Source organism: Artemia franciscana, chromosome 14 (assembly GCF_032884065.1).
Source record: "Artemia franciscana chromosome 14, ASM3288406v1, whole genome shotgun sequence".
NCBI lineage: Eukaryota > Metazoa > Arthropoda > Branchiopoda > Anostraca > Artemiidae > Artemia > Artemia franciscana.
This window is the reverse complement of record NC_088876.1, coordinates 20,233,411-20,255,005: the sequence shown is the minus strand read 5'-3', so window position 1 is coordinate 20,255,005 and position 21,595 is coordinate 20,233,411. Positions and strand designations below refer to the sequence as shown.

The 21,595-nt window shown below is 35.8% G+C and overlaps 1 protein-coding gene across 1 annotated transcript in view; it reads right to left on the bottom strand.

The window, feature by feature from the left end:
• The window catches only part of LOC136035434 (agrin-like), a 225,547-nt gene that overhangs the window by 86,149 nt on the left and 117,803 nt on the right, over positions 1 to 21,595 (bottom strand). The window contains exon 7 of the mRNA XM_065717243.1: positions 7,140 to 7,268. Within this exon, the coding sequence (XP_065573315.1) occupies positions 7,140 to 7,268 (129 nt within the window). The remainder of the gene's footprint in view (positions 1 to 7,139; positions 7,269 to 21,595) is intronic.

Sequence of the window (21,595 nt, the reverse complement as noted above, 5' to 3'; positions counted from 1 at the left end):
AGCTAGACTCAGGGAGAAAACTTTTCCTTCCAGCATTATCAAAGGGTAATCTTATCTATACTGGATGAGGTAGCTCTATCCTTTGAATTGTATCTTCAAATATCTTCTCTCTTCGGAGATGCCTCAATAGTATAGGAATTAATTCCGGTACATAATTTGTATCAACTTCCCATAGCCTTTAACCTAGGCAAGACTGATATGTAATAGGCACTTATATAATAGAATATACAATACATATATAATAGAAACTTGCTATTGAAGTAACAAAAATACAACTGTTATAGTAACAAAAAAGAACTAACTGTGAAATAGGAAAAAAAATCCAGCAAACGCAGAGTTGTCAACCGGACGTATTTTATGTCAAAAGGACATATACCCATGTGACTAGAGACAATGACGTGAGAGGGCAAAAAAGTGACACATTTTCGAAATGCGAGACATAAAAGGACAAAAATAATCAGATTTTTAAATTTATGACAAAAAAAAGAAATATTTCCCAACTGGATATATATTTTGGAAAAGAAATATCACTTTTCACTAAGGTTGTGCCTTATCTCGGTATTTTTATTTACTTTTTTTTTAGTGTCCAGGTTTTGCCAGAGAAAGTGAAGAATTTTCTTCAAAGTATCAGATTTATAATGTTTATATGAATTTCGTGCTTTCATACTTAGTCATTTTGTATGAATGTTTTGCATATATTTCCTTCGTTTTCATTATATTTGATGTTATTTGGGGGGTATCAAAGAATTTTACAAAGCGTCGTTTGGTAATTAATACATCTGGCCAAAAAATAATCTGCAGTTTTTTTTATTCTAAGATGGACATATTTTAGCCAAAAATTACACATTTTTGAATGCTCAGGGGACACAGTCATTGACCGGAACGCTTGCACCCCTGAGTACACGATGCCTGGGAGCGGTTTTTTTCGAAGTTCAGACCAAAAATCACGATTCACCTAAGTTAATTGTACAATTGTGCAAGTTCGAGAATCAGTGAAATCCTGATTGAAGTTGTACCCTAGTCAAATACGTAGCGTTTGTAACTGTCTGATACGCCTGGATCAGGCTAGGTCTAGTTGAATTGTTTCCCCATTTTAATTAGTCACTGTATTCCACAAGAGGAATTATTAATACTGCTTTTACTACTAACAACTGACGCAGCACTAAACCCCTGGGGCAAACACAGCTAAGCATGCTCCTCCTCCATCCCAATCTATTCAAAGCCTCCCTCTTTACAACCTCCTGGGAAGTTCTCATTTCCTTCAAATATCTTTTCTGACATCCTCCCACCCCAACTGCGGACGATCTGCTTTCCGTTTATCCCTAGACGGTACGCCGAAAAGGACAATCTTTGGAAATCCATCATCCTTCATCCGCAGAACGTGCCCTAGTCATCTCAACCTTTCTCTCATTATAGCCTTAGAAAGCGGGGTTGAACCATTCTTTTTATTTAGCCTACTGTTTGAAATACGGTCAGTCAGCCAGGTACCCAGAACAATCTGTAGGCAATTTCTCTAGAAAACGTCTAGCAAATCTTCAATTCTTCATCTGCTTTTCGGAGCGCCTATGCTTCAGAGTCATACTTGACAACTGTCATCACTGTAGCTTCCAATATTCTAATCTAAGACCTGGGTGAACAATAACTTACGAGAAGGAATTAATATATGAAAAGGACATTTATTTGCAATTAGGACAAGGGGTACCAACACCAACTAATATACAATGTAGCTTGTATCAATATCTTTTACCATACTCGTCTTAAATATAGAAAACTGTTGTGTCAAGCTTCCAAAAATTATTTCTATAATTGTTTAACTACAAATTTTATGTTTGAAGGTTGAACACTGTTCAACCATCATGACAAATTACAAACCAGATACATCATTAGAGCTGTAGTTGTGCGTAATTTGGATTTTATCCTGTAGTATGACTGTAATGTGACCCATGAATTAATCGACACAATATGACAGGGATATCCTATTAAATGAACTTCCTACTCACAGAATCTTGGCAACAGATATGTAAAAGATAATTTTCCCCTTCACTTCCAATACAAACAATATTAAACTGCAACTGGAAGGGAGCCTGAGTAAAATATGCTTATTAAATTTGGTAAGGCAACAAAACAAAGAAGAGATGAGTGGTTAATTCGAAAAAGAAACATTGGGAAAAGTTGCTTTTAGTTTCACGGTGATGGGTTTAAAGGCAGAGCCATTCTTGGGAAGCATATCATAAAATCAGATGCATATTTATAACTGTGGCAAACTTACATTCAGTGCTTTAAAATTTGAGGAGGGGAGTATATTCAAAGACATGATATTTCATTGATGAAGTTTTTATTAGCAAAGAATTTCGAAGTATGACACTAGACATTTTACTTGTACAAGTTTAATGTTCAAAATAAACAATTCACAGTAAAATTACAAATACACGTTTTGGTATAATGGCAAAACAGTTCTAGAGGCATGATAAAATTTTTAGAATGCTTAAACATATCTAAGACTTTATTTTCGACACCAGATGTCTCTAGTAGCTAAAGTTGAAAATGTGGCGGGAAGTGACAGCCCATTTTTGAAAATTACTATTATCATGTTACTGTTGCATAGATGAGATAGAAGTGAGACTAAGATGCTTAAAACTTGTATGCTGTCAAGCAGGGTTGCCAACTTGCAAACTTTTCGTGTGCAATGCACTCTTTTTTCACTGTACTCTTTCCCTCCAAGAAATAATTTGAACTCTTTTTTTCAAAATTATTTGCTCTTTGCACTCTTTTTTCCACTCTTTAACAAAGCGATGACAGAAAAAGTACTAAAGCGAAAAACGTATTAAAGAGAAAGTGAAAAACTTTAAATTAAATTATTTGATTATAAAAGATAGAGCAACTAGCGGTATGATCCCTGTTATCTCTGCCTATGCCGTCCAACAATCGTCTTTCCGGTATTTCCAACCATTTATGAAGAAGTAGATCAAAGTCTAAATAACAAGTGAAAACGTGGTAATTCAAAATCAAATTTTATACAAGGAAGTCAAAAGCTATTTGGAACAACCATTTTTCTTGAAATGGAAAAGTGAGTATGCAACTTGCGTAACGTGATGGAGAAGCAACAACCAAAACAAAACCTTTTCAAAGTATACACCAAAACTGATAAAAATTTTTGGGATTTCGACCTATGCACCATTTTAAAGTGCGAATAGCTCAATCTCTGCTTGTGATAGCCGTTTTTCTGAAGTAAAAATCTGATCTTACCAGCTTGGGGCCTAGGAATTTGCTTTGGATGGGATTCATACTATTAAAATGTCAGAAAAGGACACATTATGGGAATATCAGGCAGCCTAAAATTGTAGTTAAGTCAGTCCTTGCTATCTTGGAAAGCAGTTGAGTTAGGTAAATGACAATTTCAGAAATGAATCCAGGCAAAAAATATTAGAGCCAGTTGAAAATGACAATTAAAAATGAACAATATAGTACCAAAGAGACAAAGGAATATATGAAAAAACGGACCTTTTTCTGTGTATGCTTGAATTCTGTTCATCTATCTTAGTTTTGACAAGATTTTTGAAGATATTAAATTTCAGCTAGGAGAGGGGGATACTGAAGCCAGGTATTAAAATCATCCTCGTTCCTTGCACTAGCTGAATTTTAAGCATGACTGATAGTGAAATAGCTTTGTCTTTACCAAGCTTTGTTTATGGACAAAACTTGTAATATGTTTATTGATCGAAGGATAACTGATGATAATTGTTTGTAAATGACGTAAGAGCGGTCAAAACAGTGAAAGGGGCTGCGCAATTGGTGGCAGCTGCGCTCACATAAAATTTTTGACTTGCACCCTTTTTTGGCAACTTGCACTCTTTTTTGGCATTGATTTGCACTCTTTTTAGATGTTGGCAGTAGGCAACCGTGCTGTCTAGCAGGAAATGGTACTTTAGTTGTTTCTTGGTTACTATAATACTTAAAACAAGACTAGTGTGGTTGCAACTTTTCCTGACAAGGAGCACTTTACTCTGAACTTGTTTGGGTAAGAACATAAGATTGAAAATAGTTTGCTTAAAACTTGTGAATCATTTTCTACTTCTCCTATTTGTTTCTATTAGCGTCTGAAAAACTCTATTCCTTTGAAAAAGCTTGTTTGCCATTCCACCAAAAAAACTGCTAATAACAGTTGAGTCTTGTTGACTTTGACTCTGTGACTTTCATCACACCTTTGTCAGTTTTCGGTTCACTCTCCCAACAAGCGCTTGTGTCAAATCTGGCATGACAGAGGGTGATTACGGACAGCCTTTTTAACCTCAAACTCTCTACCGTCAGTTAGATGTCACAATACTGACCGGTAAACAGATCCACTAGACATCCTGCATTTTGTTTTGTTCTTTTGAATTTGTGTAATATTCAGCGTGAGGAAAACGAAGCGGGTCTCTTGAAAGGGCTCTTGCAAGAAAGAAGGAAGGAAGCTTTGCCTATGTATTTACCAATTTTCATTTCTAAATTAAGAAACACAATCTTTAAGGTTCGCAGGCACGGTGACAGCATTCATTTCTTTCTTATCTATTGCCTTAGCCCCAACAACTTGCTTTTGTTTTGTTTTTCTTCTTCTTTGATTTTTCAAAATTATCTGATTCTTCAGTTTCCTTCAAATATAAATTTTTTTATAGCTTATCATCAAAAGATATTTACAAAAAAACATACAGATTTTAGAAAGTCCTAGAAGTTTGTCCCTTCAGTCATTTATTTACGTTAGACCCCATTGGTGGAGTTCGAGGGTTTGGCAGAAAGTGAGAGAGCTGCTCGCTTTGGTTTGCTGAAGAGCTGGCACAAGATAGCAACAAATGGGAGTCAACCATACGTAGTCTTCTAGATGCCAGGTGAGGCGTCTACGTCTGGTCCCGCAACAATTAAGTAAGTACATTTATTTACGGCTACAGCATTGCAAAGTTAAGTACCAACCGACTAAGAGGAAGATCAATAGATCTTTCAGTGGTAACAGGTTGGTTATAAGGCCTTAAAGAGCATACTTATAATCCTAAATTTTTACGAAAGGTCTGTCAGCTCATGATGAACAGGAAAATCTACCACATAGCCTTCCTTCGTTGAAAGAAATATATTTGGACTAAATAGAGAATATGGGCACAAATTGCATGGTAGCTCCATTGTTATTTTAGAAATATTTAGAGTTTTATATAGTAGATTATTTTATGTGTTTATCTTCACAAAGGTAAGAGGGGTAGAGTGCATCCCTCAAGAGCAGTTGGAAACTTACAGACTAAAATTCATTTTTGGCATTTCGGACCCATTCTATTCTTTTACTATGTATAGAGAAAAGGCAAAACAAAACAAGTTCTTAAAATAAAACATATTCTTTGGTTCTTAAGACCTATTTGATGGGTATAAATCGCGCCTCAACCAACTACCCTTTTCCACCTCTTGGTCTGAAAGTAAACAATTTTGGCCCTAACTGAGCGAACTGTAAGAAAAAAAATGAGATAGTCTATCTGTGGGGTAGGTTTTGTTAAAATTATGTCTGTCTCCAAAGAAATACTCCTAGGAAGTCTTAATCCCTTTCTTAAACACATTATTGTTCAGTTTATAATTTATCATTTATAATAACATGAAAAATCAACGAGTAAAAAGCAATATCAAAACTTTTGTGGAGCTGCTATTACCATAAATTTAGGGGGGTTTCGTCTCCTCAGCCTCCAGCTCCCTACGCAAAAGTTTGACTAGCAATTTATTGAAACCTACTAGAATGTAGCAAATTTAGCTTGTTGTTATCATTACCTCATTCTTTTGCAGAAAACTTGAACTGGTACGTTTACCGTTTCTAAGGAGTACAGATCTGAAAAAACTTTCTATACTACTAATTAGCTGTCAGAAGAGGATTAAGAGACACTAAATTTCCCCTCATATTGACGCTTATTTCTGTATATTTTGATTTTTAAATTTGTTTTTTCCTTTCACGCAAAAAACTTGGTTTTTCAAATCTAATCAAAAATGAATTAAAACCTTCTACTTATCAATTCTTTACTTCTGTCTTGCTTTTGTTTTTCTGTTATTAATTTCTAGAGATGTTCATATCAGTTTCACTCGTCTACCAATGAATGTAATCTTAAAGAAATGTCTTTTCTTTGAAAATTCTGGAAAGTTTTCCGACATTAGATGAGCCGTCTATCAAATTTTTCTTAGAAGTTGTCTAAGTCAATTATGTTCCCGAATTTTGTTTTAAGACGAAGATGAGAATATTAATTATCTTATAGATATTTATTCTAAGGAATTGTATTCAGGCTAACGAGGATAGTATATCAGTTTAATTAACATATTAGGCTAAGCGAAAAGACATCTCTTAGCTGAAGGCTTTATATCCCTTGAGAGATGCGTAGAAGGATTTTTTTTTTTCGGGGAGCCAACACAAAAAAAATTTGATCATTTGATTAAGAAAAGCCCTGCGTACTGTTGGTACTGCATAAGTAACTTTAGAATCGTTTTTATCTTTTTCAAGCTAATTGGTTTCTTTTTGAAATTTCTATTTAGATTCATTTAATTTCTTTACTTTAAAGTTTCGTTTAAATTTTGAAATTCTTCCTTTTTGTCTTTTTTCGTTCACGCAATGTATGCTCTAATATGGTACTAGGCCCTTTTTTGTTGATTAAAAGCTTCCAAACACAATAAGGAGGTACTGATTTCTCACACTGGCTTTGACTAGCTGACTTTCTATAAAATAAGTGTAGAACAAAGAAAAGAAAATGAGCCTAGCTACGAGAAAGCAGGATTGAGGGGGGGGGCAGGCGGTATCAACAACAAATTTCACTAGCCCGATCCTCCTCCTCCCACCGACCCAAAAAATCTTCAAAATTTAGTCTATAGCAAACCTTTGACGGAAAACGATATATTTATCCTTTCTTTTATGTGGCGCGTAAAATCCGAAATAAAAAATATATAAATCGAAATCATAAAAATTCAAATGCGCTAATAATCGAATTATGGAGCACGAAATTGTGTAGGTCGTTCCTCCCAGTAATAATGGCACATTGTGATAGTTAAATGTTTTGCACCTATATATTTTATTTGAAAAAAATTTCGATTTTGGAAGCTTTGAGAAAAAAACTTTAAAGGAAAAAGACTTAAAGCCATTGAAATTTGCTTACTTGTAAACATTCCCGTCAGATGCGCAAACTGGCATTTCTTTATCTGTGCTATTACAGGACAGGGGGCAAGAGTGGCTGTGTGAATACATTGATGTGCACGAGCCAATATGTGCTAGTTCAGTTCCTCTCCTAAAAAATAAAATAAATAAGTCAATAGAAAATGTAAGACTAAGTTTTAAACCAACAAGTGGTAAGGGAAGCCCCCAGAAATTTCAACTCGTATTGGAGAAGAATGCCCAACGTCTTCTTCTAAAGGGCAGATAAAAGTATATCTTAAAAGGAACGTGACTAATCCGTAATTTCAGTCATAGATTAGGGTCAAAACTTGCATGATTTGTAAGGTAGAAGACAGTAAAGACAAAACTGAAACTGCTCTAGAATCATTGTCATGTCTATAATCTTCAAACACGTCTCAGAATTGGAAGTATACCAAAAAGGCCAGAATTAAAAATAAATAAATAACAAAACAGTAGTGCCACTAGCAGCATTCTTGAGGGTCTATCACTATTAAACTCTCGAGGCTCTGTTATTAAACATTATTTTTTTCACTAATTAACAATAGGTAGTCTCCTGACTTTTCTTATTAATAAAATCTTCGAAACCAGGGAAAAATAGAATGGATTTTTATAGCACTTGGTATCTACCAAGTGACATATAGCAATCGCAAATTCTGCCGGTCTGTCTGTCGGTCCCTGTTTTACTACTTTAGGCACTTACGGGTAAGCTAGGACGATGAAATTTGGCAGGTGTATCAGAAACCAGATCAGATTAAATTAGAAATTGTCGTTTTCCCGATTTGACCATCTGGGGGGAAGGGTGGGGGACGGTTAAATCGGAAAAAATAGAAAAAATGAGATATTTTTAACTTACGAACGGGTGATCAGATCTTAATGAAATTTGATATTTAGAAGGAAATCGTCTCTCGGAGGTGTTATTTTAAATCTCGACCGGATCTGGTGACATTTGGGGGAGTTGGAGCGGGGGAACTAAAATCTTGGAAAACGTTTAGAGCGGACGGATCGGGATGAAACTTGGTAGGAAAAATAAGCACAAGTCCTAGATGCGTGATTGACATAAGCGGAACGCATCTGCTCTATTTGGGGGAGTTGGGGAGAGGGTTAATTCTGAAAATTAGAAAAACTGAGGTATTTTTAACTTAGGAAAGAGTGATCGGATCTTAATCAAATTTCATATTTAGAAGGACCTCATAACTCAGATCTCTTATTTTAAATCCCGACCGGATCCAGCGTCATTGGGGGGGGGGAATCTTGGAAGACACTTAAAGTGGAGAGATTAGGATGAAACTTGGTGGGAAGAATAAAAACATATCCAAGATACGTGACTGACAACATCGGACTGGATCCGCTCTCTTTGGTGGAGTTGGGGGGGGGGTTGTAATTCGGAAAAATTATAAAAAATGAGGTATTTGTAACTTACGAACGGGTGATCAAATCTTAATGAAATTTGATGTTTAGAAGGATCTTGTGCTTTAGAGCTCCCATTTTAAATCCCGACCAGATCCAGTGACATTGGGGGGAGTTGGAGGGGGAAACCAGAATTCTTCGAAAACGTGAAAATTGAGATATTTTTCTCTTACGAATGGGTGATCGGATCTTAATGAAACTTGATATATAGAAGGATTTTATGTCTCAGATGCTCCATTTTCAATTCGAATCGGATCCGGGGACATAGGGGGTTGGACGGGGGAAACAGAAATTTTGGAAAACGCTTAGAGTGGAGAGATCGCGATGAAACTTGATGGGAAGAATAAGAACAGGCTATAGATACGTAATTGACATAATTGGAACAGATCTGTTCACTTTGGAAGATCTGGGGGGGGGGGTGTTGATTTGGAAAAATCAGAAAAAATGAGGTATTTTTAACTTAAGAACGGGTGACCGGATCTTAATAAAATTTGATATTTAGAAGGAACTCATGTCTCAGAGCTCTGAATTCAAATCCCGACCAGATCTGGTGACATTGGGGGGAGTTGGAGGGGGAAACCGGAAATCTTGGAAAACGCTTAGAGTAGAGAAATCGGGATGAAACTTGGTGGGTAGAATAAGCAAATGTCGTAGATACGTGATTGACGTAACCGTACTGTCAATCACGGTTTGACAGTACGGTGCTTTTGGACGTGCTAGGACGATGAAAATTGGTAGGCGTGTCCGGGAGCTGCACAAATTGACTTGATAAAGTCGTTTTCCCCGGTTAAACCATCTGGACGACTGAAGGGAGGGGAAAAATTAGAAAAAATGAGGTATTTATAACTTACGAGTGGGTGATCGGATCTTAATGAATTTTGATATTTAGAACGACCTCGTGACTCAGAGCTCTTATTTTAAATCCCGACCGGCAGTAAACCTTCGATTTTCCTTTTAAATCAATCTATTGACTCTTAGAATTTTGCTAGAGCTCAAACCATATGAGCTCTTGGCTCGTCCGGCCTCGTCACAAGTGCCACATGAGCTCTTAGAACTTGTTTTTACTGCATGGGCGAAGACGAGAAAGAAGTCAAACACGTCTCTAAGTTCATTAAGTATAAGTACAAAACTATTAAGTGCAATATCATAAAGCTGAAAATTGTATTATGTTAGTAGAATAACTCGTAAATACGAATTATCGACGATACTGAAAAAAAAAAACAATTGGGAAAAAATATCGGATGTAATACTTCCTACTACAAGCCATAGGTGATATTATCAAAAATGAATAGTAATGCTATAAGACTGACGTATACATGATCTTTATCATACTAGTTTGATTAATAAAATTTAGAGCTTTCTATTTCTTCAATAGGTAGGCCTACTATAAAAGCGTCGAAAGAGGTCATAATATATGTCCAAGGATACTTTAGCAAAGCAACACGTAAGAATAAAATATACAAGTGAAAATGAAAATTCGAATTGGTAAATTTATTTGTAATAACTATCCATCAATTTAGATGAAAGTATTATCTACCAACATTCAGGAATAAAGTCATGGCGTTTATATATTTTCTTTCGTCTTTATTAAATGTTGTGTGGTTTTCCGAATTTCTCAATCATCTACTTACTTGCTCTAGTTGACCGGGACTGGAGACATTTTAACTCCCTTAGGAAGAGTATATTCTTATGAAAATATTAAAGTAGGCGAACATAATTTAAACTAAAGAACCGTGTCTGTGACGCAGTACTTCAGGTTAGGCCCATTTAAAAAAGGAAGAGAGCAAATGGTATTTACAACTTTTTTACAATGTTCTGTAAAGGTCTTAAAATCCACCTACTCTTGTATATTTGGACCTGTATTTGGACAAAAAAAAGAAAAAAAAGTAATAACAGTAGAGAGTTAAGTAAAAACAAACAGTCGACAGCTTAATGATTTTTCTGGGGAAAATTAAACGGCATTATTTTTTTGTTCGTGGGGTAAAAATTAAAAAAAAAGATTCCGTTCCTCATAGCTTTTGTTATCGCTACGAACTTATTTCAATACCTTTTGAGTTTTATTTCTTTTCGATTATAAATTTATTTGATATCTTCAATAGCCCCCAGGGACCTAAAAGTTTTCCAGAAAAGTTAAACTTTTTACTCCAAGCTCAATTCCTTGTCTTCTTTAGTTTTGCTTGTTCACTCAATGTTAATTTACTGTTGCTCTTTTTTGGTTACCTTTTTGTTTTCTAATTTAAATAGTTTGCAAACTTTACGAAACTCTGCTATGTGAGCACTAAAGAATCTGGATCTTCGATTTCTGTATCAGTCAAACAGACTCATTAAGAAAAATCTATATTTTACTGGTATTGCGTCTTTCGGGTTTTTATCGCGCAATTTTTATGATGAATATGATGAATTTTATGATGCTGCTTAGTTCTTCAGTGATAAGTTTGAACGAGTGGATGGGCTGCATATGCTGCTTAGTTCTTCAGTGATAAGTTTGAACGAGTGGATGGGCTGCATATAAATTACACCAGGAGCACACTACTTTCGAATAAACCAAATTAAAGGCCGGCAAAACCAAATTTGCTTAGTCACTTTGCTTTTCTGTATATTTCAGTGTAGGTTGTGGAAGATGGTTTTGGTGGATGCTAGATTTACTTCCTGTGGGCTGCAAAAAAAGATCCGGATATTCATAATTTTAGCTGGTCTTTTTTTCTTTTTTTGTTACTCATTCTTTGAGGATATTGTAATCTCAAGGAGTATTCGCTTGAAAGGAAATACTTCATTTTAACAAGATATCCAATGTCTTTCATTTAATCGACTTATCGTTTGTTATAGGATATTAGAGAGATGGCCACATAGTAGGCTATCTAGACTTATTGGCTTTTTGTAACAGTTTTGATTTTAAACAGATATTTCTCTCAGTAAATATTTCAGTACAAGCTTCTTTCTATTGTAATTTTGGATTTGTCTTTTTACCATGGTTGTTCCTTATATTAGACATCATTATTTAGGCGAACTGAAGTTTTATAGTGGTTCAGCAATAAAAATGAACAAAGTGTCAACGGTTTGGAAATTTTTTTTGGTATATTTTCAAGCAATTAGTGAAGCAGATACTGACTCCGATGAGTGCAATAAACTAACAAAGCTCTCAGTTACTCAAATTTGTTGTCTGTTAAGTTTTACTTAATTTTTTCTCAAGTTTTATACCTGGTGCAGTAATAACATTCAATATTGCTTCATGGATACTTACGAAATTGTTCATAAATTATCTTACAATTAGTGAAGCGGTTATTATTTCCTATAGGAATATAAACTAATAACGTTAAAAACAGCTTAAATCATTTTACTTGTCAACCAAACTTTTGGTATTCAAAGGCATTACGTTTTAGCATCATCTTATCAAAAAAAAGTAAAATTTATATTCAAACTGTTCTAATTTTAGTTTATTCGAGGCTTTACAAAAACCTAACGGAGATGGTTAGTTAAAATCAAAAACTTGGAAATGTATCCACCATAAAGAATGACTTTGGCAGTTGTCGCTTCATTGAGTAAGAACCAACAGTGCTAGAAAAGTTTCCAGTTTAAATATCGATTTGATACTGGAAGGGGAGAGCGATCACCCGAAAATTAGTATTGAGAGCACGTAAGCTTTTCTCCAACATTTAATGTGATGTCGATGTAACAAATGGAAAACATGATGATCAATTCTGACGTCAAAATTAGCTGAAATACGAAAAAAAACTAAATTATTCACTTGATCGTTTATCTAGATTGTTTATCGTTTTTATATGAAAAAAATAAGAAGAAATGAATACGAAATGGATTCAGGAGATTGGAAGTATTAATTACGCTTACCTAAATTTTTCCAGAGCTTGAACAGTGTTTTGGATTTATTTCAACTGAACATTGAAATCCTAGCCAGATAGACAATTCTCGGAATGAGAAGTGGATTAATTTAAAGTAAAATGTATCCCGCCCAACAGAGGTGTACACATCTCTTTTTGGTATTACTGCTCTAGTGTCTTAAAATTCTTGTCTCTCCCGGTTTTCAGTTGTGTGGATGCCTTAACACAAAGTGTGAGGAGTAAAATATCTATAAAGCGTTTTAACTGTTGGTTACCGGATGCTTGCACATGTCAAGGACCGATCATCCCATCCACTCTCCCCTGGATACACGACCCATTACAATAGGTTTATGCAATCAGTTTGCGTTGATTTGCACTAATTTTGATTCATGAAGTGTGGATCCCTCATGCTGTTGTGGGTGACATTATGAAATGTGAAGCACGTAGTTTCAAAGACCATACTGCCTTTCCATGGCGTACAAATAACAGTTCAATAGGGACAAATTCTTTTATTAGACAGTGAAAACAATAACAAAATCTCTATTTTTCGGTCATATTTCGGTCACAGACACGGGATATTTCGGTCACAGACAAAGAGGCCGTCCTCAGCAGGTAAACTGTTGATCTTCTGAGGACGGCCAATGTATGTGACCGAAATATCCAGAGATGTTGTTATCGTTTTCATTGTCCAATAAAAGGATTTGTCCCTACATAGTTGGACCCTTTTTAACTTAAATTGAAACCCTGTTATTACAAATTCTATAATTCCTGACCTAATTCAATTTCCAATTTTAGTTTTTTAATAATTAAATTGCTTGTGTTTATCTGATTTGAAATAATTTAATTTTGTTACTCCTGGGTGGTAAGTTTAAAACAACAAAGTTTTAATTCGACCCTGTTAATTGAGTTTGAAACCATAAGTGTAAATCACACACCGGGAAAAAGGACACTGCTACTACAACTCCTACTAATTAAAACAGACTGCACCAGCAAGCTGACTGTGACTAGCACAGATAGCCACACTACTACTCTACCGTATTAAATCCTATAATCAGTCTTTAGTTTTTTCTATGAGGTTCCATTTTCCTTTTTATCTCTCACCCCGTTCAGGGACGACGCATTTTTCACTTGTTCCGAGACAGGTAACCAAAAAGTACAATCTCAATCTTTGCTAATCTGTCATCCTTCACCAATAAAACATGGCACTATCATCCTACTCTTTCTTTGATTGCAGCCCCAAAAAGTGGGATCAAACCGCTTTTTTCCTTCGTATTGTGTGATATACGGCCGCTCAAATGAAAACCTAAAACCATCTGTAGACAATTGCTCTGGAAAAACATAGACAGCTCTTCCTCAGTCTTCTGAAACGCCCGTGTTTAAGACCCATATTTTGACACCGTGCCTTCCAATATTCCAATCTTAGCTACCACACTTGTGTCCCAATTCCTCCAAACGTTTTTTTTTCAACTCTTATTCTACTTTTTTACATATTCAATCCTCTTCACTAATAATACTACCCAGGTAAATTAAACTATCCACTTGACCGATTTTCTCGTTACATAACATCGCCTCTTCACCCTCGTTTATTCCCAGTCTAGGTGATTTAGTTTTCCAAACATCAACTGCCAAGTCTATTCTTGCACCCTGAACTCTCAAACCGCCAGTACAGCATTTATTTTATTGATATTTTTACCTAGGATATCAAGGTTTTTTCACAATGCAAATATAGGAGAGTCTTATCTCCCTATTTGATACCATGTTCTTCTATAGCCTTTGTGATGTTCCCCAAAACGAATTCCATTAAATAACCCCCTATAAATGGGAATAGGATGCAAGTCTGCTTAACTCCCGGTTCCACACTAAACCAAGTGTTAACCTGAATTCCCACCTTAACTTCAGCAATATTATTCACACTATCAGTATCTGATAGTATCGAGCCCTACTTTTTTTTAAGGATTAGGTTTTTATTAAAGAGTTTAGAAAAGACAAGAGGACGGGTTAACATGACCCTGGCTGCACCTTTAGAACTATAACTTATCTTAAAACTGATACTATAAACTTTATTTCTTGAACAATAAACAAGGGAATGGCATTAAAGTAACCTGCTTTTAAAACTATGGGCTTAATTTTCAGTCGTTCACCAAAATTATTTTATTATTAAGACGTCTTCAATCCAAAGTCAATTTAAAGGAAGCCTTAGTTTTCATTTTAGCTTAAATTTTTCAACTAAATTATTCTAATTCAATGTTCGAGTTCTGTTCATTAGAATTAAGAAAATACATAACCATTTTATCCACAGAACATAATAAAATGACAAGTTTGTGGTTTCCTCTTGGCTTTAGAAATAGTTCCCTATATATTTAAAATTCCTCAGGCATCGCTTTTTAAGTAGACCCCAGCTGAAATTTCAAACCGTAAAATTATTTTTCTATGTACTTTTTCTCAATGCTCACAAATTTTGTTGATATTTAGAATTAAGTTAAACACGAATATAAATACCTAGTCTTCCGATATTCGCTATGATGTGAATTAGTTTGTGAGAAGGTGAAGTTAATGCTTGCACCATTTTGTCCTATCGTCTATGTCCTTAATCTTCTGTCAAGAATTCCTTAGATGCTGAATTTAAAAACGCCTTTCAATTTTACAACGAGGACACTTTGTCGTAATTTATCATATCATCAACTTTTGGTAAATGCCTAGTATGTCGTTGCAAAAGCATCACCTTGGATTTTTCATGTCATTAGACATGAAAATCCAAGAACTTATTTCCTGTTATTGAAATAAGTTCGGAAAAAAACGTTTTAATTACAAAAAAAACTTTCGTTATGTGTCATTACAAAAGTACCAACGAGGAATCAAAAGTTAAGCATGGTTTTAAGTTTGAACCATTTTGATTAAATTTGTCCCAAGAGAAAGAATAAAGGCTATAGAAGAGTAGTATCAAATGGGAAAGTAAACCCTTCTAGATTTAGTTTATGCAAGTGATTTGGATATCATAGGCATTATAATAGCACTGCCTAAGTAAAGAGTATTGTGGGTACACTAAATTATATTTTTTTTTAGTTTTTACTTTTCTTGATATCTTCTGACCAAGGCACTTCTTATAGAAGGATTTGTCCAAGAGACTTCGAAAGGGGCCACTTCGATCGGGCATTCAAAGCTTTAATGCCCTTTTCAAGAGCCAAAAGTGACTGAACAGACAAGCCCCCATCTTCTACCCCCACGATTTCCCCAAACAAACCCAATAGAAATTTTAAGATAGCCATTTGTTCAGCATAGTTGAAAGGTCCGGTATTTATGTCTTTGGAGATGACAAACCCCTCCCCCAGAGCCTCAGGGAAAGGGTTGTGAGTTATACCCCGGGGACATATAGGGTTTTTTATGGAAAAGATGGCCGTATAAGCCGAAGCGACAGGAGTATTATTACCCCCCCCCCCGCGTCATCTTTTCCCCAAATGCTTCAATAGAAACTTAGAGATAGCTATTTTATTCAAACAAAATAGTCAAACGATCATACAGCAAGCAACGATATCCCAAGAGTCTGGGGGCAAGGGTTGTATGTTATGCCCTGGGGTCATATAATTTTTTTATGAAAGGAGTGGTCGTATCAATCTCAGAGGAGACTCATTAGGTAAAAAATTGAAATTTCTTGTTCCCTTTTAAGGGTCAAAGGTGATACAAGGGCAACTAGCAACACTTCATCCACGCTCTCACCCCTCAGCGCCATCTTTTCCACCAACACACCTCATCGAAATTGTGAGATAGCCATTTTGTTCAAAATGGACCAAAGATGCCTCCAGGGTGGACACAAGCCTCAGATCTCAGGGGTAAGGGTTTCAAGTTACACCCCACGGCTTATAAGCTTTTTATAACGGATAGTCGTAAACACTTAGTGTGGGGCTTATGGAAATCAAAGGTTCTAATGCCCTTTTTAACAGTCGAAAGCGACTTGAGGGCGACCAGACCTCCCCCCCCTACAAGCGTATCATTTTCCAAAACACATCCGACCAAATTCGAAGAGAGCCATTTCAGTGTTGTTGAAAGGTCCAATAATTATGTCTTTGGAGATGTCAACCTCCCCAAAGGTCTCGGGGCAAGGGCTGTACGTTAGGCAATCCGTCCATTGTTTACGTATAGTATATACTGCTGAGAAAGGTCGGGATAAGTAGTGAGGGGGTTCCGGTTTCCATGTCAATCTTATCCGTAGATTCCATGAGAGCCCAATCCCGTCATTCCCATGAGAGCCAGCAGGACCGCGTCATAGAGAATGTTTTCTTTGAAGTGTCTGTTACGTAACTGGAGTCGAGGATGACGTAATCTTGCGTGACTTAATGGATCTATTGGGAGTGATGCAATCTCGCGCGCCATGATGGACTTCAGGGACCCATGTAAGATATCCCTATTTGTAACTGAGGAGGGTACACATGCGGGAGTTACACAATGACGGTGCACAAGTGGGTGTTAAAAAATGGCGGTGTATACCTAATATGTGGCTACCCCATGCTTCCCCCCAGTGATGATATTATCATACAAAAGACATTTTTACCAGAAGTTTTCATGACAAAAGTATGATTAAAGTACAAGAATTGATGTTCTTCGTAATCCATCCCTCCGTGATACATCATGTCAATTCAAACTTCCATGTCAAAGTATGACTGCCCCCTGGCACTCCCTCATCATTTCTATGGTATTTCCAGGAATTATCATGATGAAATAAGGATTCAAATCCAATGCTTCATGTTTTTTCGCAAGCCACCACTCCATAATACACCATGTCAAACCACGCCACCATGGCACACCAAAATTGACCATCTGGCACCTTTTGCCCCCCCAGTCATCATTTCTAAGATATTTTCAACGCACACTCATCTAACATGTAAGATAACATATAAGATATAATTTAAATCCTATGGTTCATGTTTTCGCAAACCAACCAACCATGATACACCATTTCAATTTCCACGACCATGTCATGCTACGATTGACCATCTGGCACCCCCTGACCCCCCTCATCATTCCTAAGACATCTTCCAGGTATTTTCTAATTAAAAAATCATACATTAAATCCAAGGGTTCATATTTTTGCAAGCAAACCCTCCGTAATACACATTATCCATTCTCACCACCGTGCCAAGCTATTTTTGCCCGATTTAGCACCCTTCAACACCCCCCTCATCATTCCTAAGACATTTTCCAGATTATTTTGTTAAGAATATGATTTAAATCCATAGTTTCATTATTTCGCAAGCCAATCTCCCCTCCTGATGCACCATCTCAATTCATGCCACTTTGCCACACTATGACTAGCCTTTCTGGCACCTTCTAGCACTCGCCACCATTCCTAAGACATTTTCCAGATATTTTCTTGTTAAAAATCACGCATTAAATCTAATGGTTCGTGTTTTAGCATTTCACTCCCAAACATGATGCCCCATAACAATTCATGCCACCGTGGCAAACTACAAATGACACTCGACATCATCTGGCACGCATTCTGACATAGTGACATTTTTTCCAGCATTTTCCTTAAAAATACTTGTTTAAATAAGAACCAATCGTTTAAACTTGACGAAAAAATCGCCATTAGCGCTTGTTCTGATGACTCCTAGCATTTGAGGCCAGCATGGCACAATGTACCACACCCAATGATACCCTTCTGGCGCATATTATCACACCCAAGGGCTTTTCATCATTTTCTCCTAAAAAATAAATTTATAAACTAAAAATGACCATTGTTTTTATTTGAACAGCAAAAATTTGTCATTTCATTGCTAGATTGTGATGTTCCATGACAAATTACACTCAATGGCTGACAGATGACACCCTTTAAAAAGCATTATGAATATATGGCATTTTTTCGGGCATTTTCCTGCAAAGTATTCGTTTACACAAGAATCGATGGTTTAAACTAAATGAATGAAATCCCCATTAGCATTCCTTCTGGTGACTCCTAACATTTGAAGTCAGCGTGACAAAATGTACCACTTCCCGGTGAAAGCCTTCTGTCGCACATTATCAGACCTGAGGATATTTTTCAAGCTTTCCCCTCAAAAACAAACTTATAAACTAATAAGTTACCATTGATTTTATTTGAACACGTTGTGTGCTGATTTTTGTTCGTGAAACTCGTTGCATGTTCATTTTTCTCTTCGAGAAGCTTGTACATTGACTTTCTTCTTTGTGAAACTAGTTTTGTTCATGGAACTTATTGCGTGTCGATTTCTTCATGAAACTTGTTGCGCGGTGATTTTTGTCCTTGAAACTTGTTGCAAGTTGATTTTTCTCTTCATGAAGCTTGTACACTGATTTTTTCTCTTAGTGAAAAGATTTTTTATGGAACTTATTGCGTGCTGATTCTATTCTTGGAACTTGCTGCGTGCTGTTTTTTATTTGTGAAACTTGTTGCACTTGATTTTTCTCTTCGTGAAACTTCTACATTGATTTTTCTCCAAAAAATCAAGGTTCATGGAACCTGTTACAAGTTGATTTTTTTTTTTTTCATGGAATTGGTTGCGTGCTGATTTTTATTCGTCAAACTTGTTGCATAATGATTTTTCTCTTCGTAAAACCAGTACATTCATTATTTTTCTCATCATGAAAATGATTTTGTCCATGGAGCTCTTTGCGTGTTGATTTTTTCTTGTTCGTGGAACTTGCTGCGTCCTGCTTTTTCTTCATGAAACTTGTTGCGCGTTGATTTTTCAATTTGTGAAACTTGTACATTGATTCGTTCTTCTCGAGAAACTGATTTTATTCATAGAACCCATTGCGTGCTGATTTTTGTTGTTCAAGAAACTTGCTGTTCCCTGATTTTTGTTCGTGAGACTTGTTGTTTGTTGATTTTTTTATTAGACTTGTAAATAAATTTTTATCCTCGTGAAACTGATTTTGTTCATTGAGCCCAATGTGCGTTGATTTCTTTTCTTCGTGGATCATGCTGCATGTTGATTTTTCTCTTCGTGAAACTTGTAAAATGGTTTTCTCCTCGTAAAACTGATTTTGTTCATGAAATTTGCTGCGTGTTTATTTTTTGTTCATGGAACTTGCTGCATGTTGATTCTTGTGTGAGAAAATTGTTGCATGTTGATTTTTCTTTTCGTGAAACTTGTATTTTATATTCTCTCTTCGTAATACTCATTTTGTACATGGAACTTCTTGCGTGTCCCAGAACTTATTGCGTGCTAATTTTTTTTTCGTGAAACTTCTTGCATACTTATGTTGCTCAGCGTGGAACTTATACACGGATTTTTTCTTCACGTGAAACTGATTTTGTTCGAGGAACATGTTGCGTGCTGATTTTTTTCATAGAACTTGAAGTGTGCTGATTATCGTTCGCAAAACTTGTTGCATGTTGATTTTTCTCATCGTGAAATGTGTACATTGATTTTCCTTCTGGTGAAACTGGTTTTGTTCGTGGAATTTCTTGCGTGCTGATTATTGTTCACTGAACTTGTTGTATGCTTATTTTATCGCAAAACTTGTTGCATGTTGATTTTTCTCTTTGTAAAACTCGTACATTTATTTTTATCCTCGTAAACTGACTTTATTCATGGAACCTGTTGCATGTCGATTTTTGTTCGTGGAACTTGTATGCTGATTTTTGTTCGTGAAATTTGTTGCATAATGTTTTTTTTTCTCTTCGCAGAATATATACATTGACTTTTCTCCTCATGAAACTAATTTTGTTCATAGAACTTGTTGCATGCTGATTTTTTGTTCATTGCACTTGTTGCGTGCCGATTTTTGTTCGTGAAACTTGTTGCATGTTGATTTTTTTTCATCTTCTTGAAACGAGTACATTGATTTTTCCCCTCGTGAAGCTTAATTTGTTCATTAAACATGGTACATGCTGATTTTTGTTCGTGGAACTTGTTTCATGCTGATTTTTTTCGTGAAACTGGTTCCATATTGATTTTTCTATAAGTGAAACTTGTATATTGATTTTTTGTCCTCGAGAAACTGATTTTGTTCATGGAGCCTGTCACATGCTGGTTATTGTTCGTGGAACTTGTTGTATGCTGATTTTTGTTCGTGAAGTTTGTTGTATAATGATTTTTCTCTTCGCCGAACTATTTTTCTCCTCATGAAACTAATTTTATTCATGAAAATTCGGTTTCAGGAGGAGAAAAATCAATGCACGAGTTTTACAAGGAAAAAAATCAAAATGCAACAACTTTCAATAACAAAAACCAGCACGCAACAAGTTCCATGAACAAAATTAGCGCGCAAAATGTTCTATGAAAAAATCGGTTTCATGAGGAGATAAGTCAACCTGCAAAAAGTTTCTCGAACAAATATCAACAGACAAAAATTTCCGTGAACAAAATCAGTATCATGACGAAAAAAAATAATTGTATACGTTTGAAAAAGAAAAAAATCAACATGTAACAAGTTAGAGGAGGGAAAATCAGCATACAACAGGTTCCACGAAAAAATTAGTTTCACAAGGGGAAAAATCAATATAAAAGTTTCAGGAAGAGAAAATCAACATGCAACAAGTTCCACGAACAAAAATAAGCACACAACAAGTTCCGTGAACATCGATCAGCACGCAACAAGTTCCATGAACAAAATCAGTTTTACGAGGAAAAACATAAATGTAAAAGTTTCACGAAGAGAAAAATCACTATATAACAAGTTACGCGAACCAAAATCAGTACGAAACAAGTTCCACGAACAAAATCAGCCCGTAACAACTCCCATGAACAAAATCAGTTTCAAGAGGAAAAAATAAATGTCTAAGTTTCACAAAGAGAAAAATCAACATGCAACAAGTTTCACGAGCAAAAATCAGCACACGGCAAGTTCCAAGAACAAAATACAACAAGTTCCGTGAACAAAATGAGTCTAACGTGGAGAAAAATCAATATGTTCCGGGAATAAAAAAACAACAAGCAAGAAGTTCCATGAACAAATCACTTTCAAAGGGAGAGAAAAACAATGTAAAAGTTTCACGAACAAGAATCAACACGCAGCAAGTTCCACGAACAAAAAATAAAAAAAACAACAAGTTCCATGAATAAAATCAGTGTCACGAGGAGAACAATCAATGTACAAGTTTCATGAAAAGAAAGATCAACATGCAACAAGTTTCAGGAAAGAAAATCAGGACGCAGCAAGTTCTAATAACAAAAAACAAATCAGAAAGCAATAAGTTTCATGAGCGAAATCAGTTTCACGTGGAGAAAAATCAATG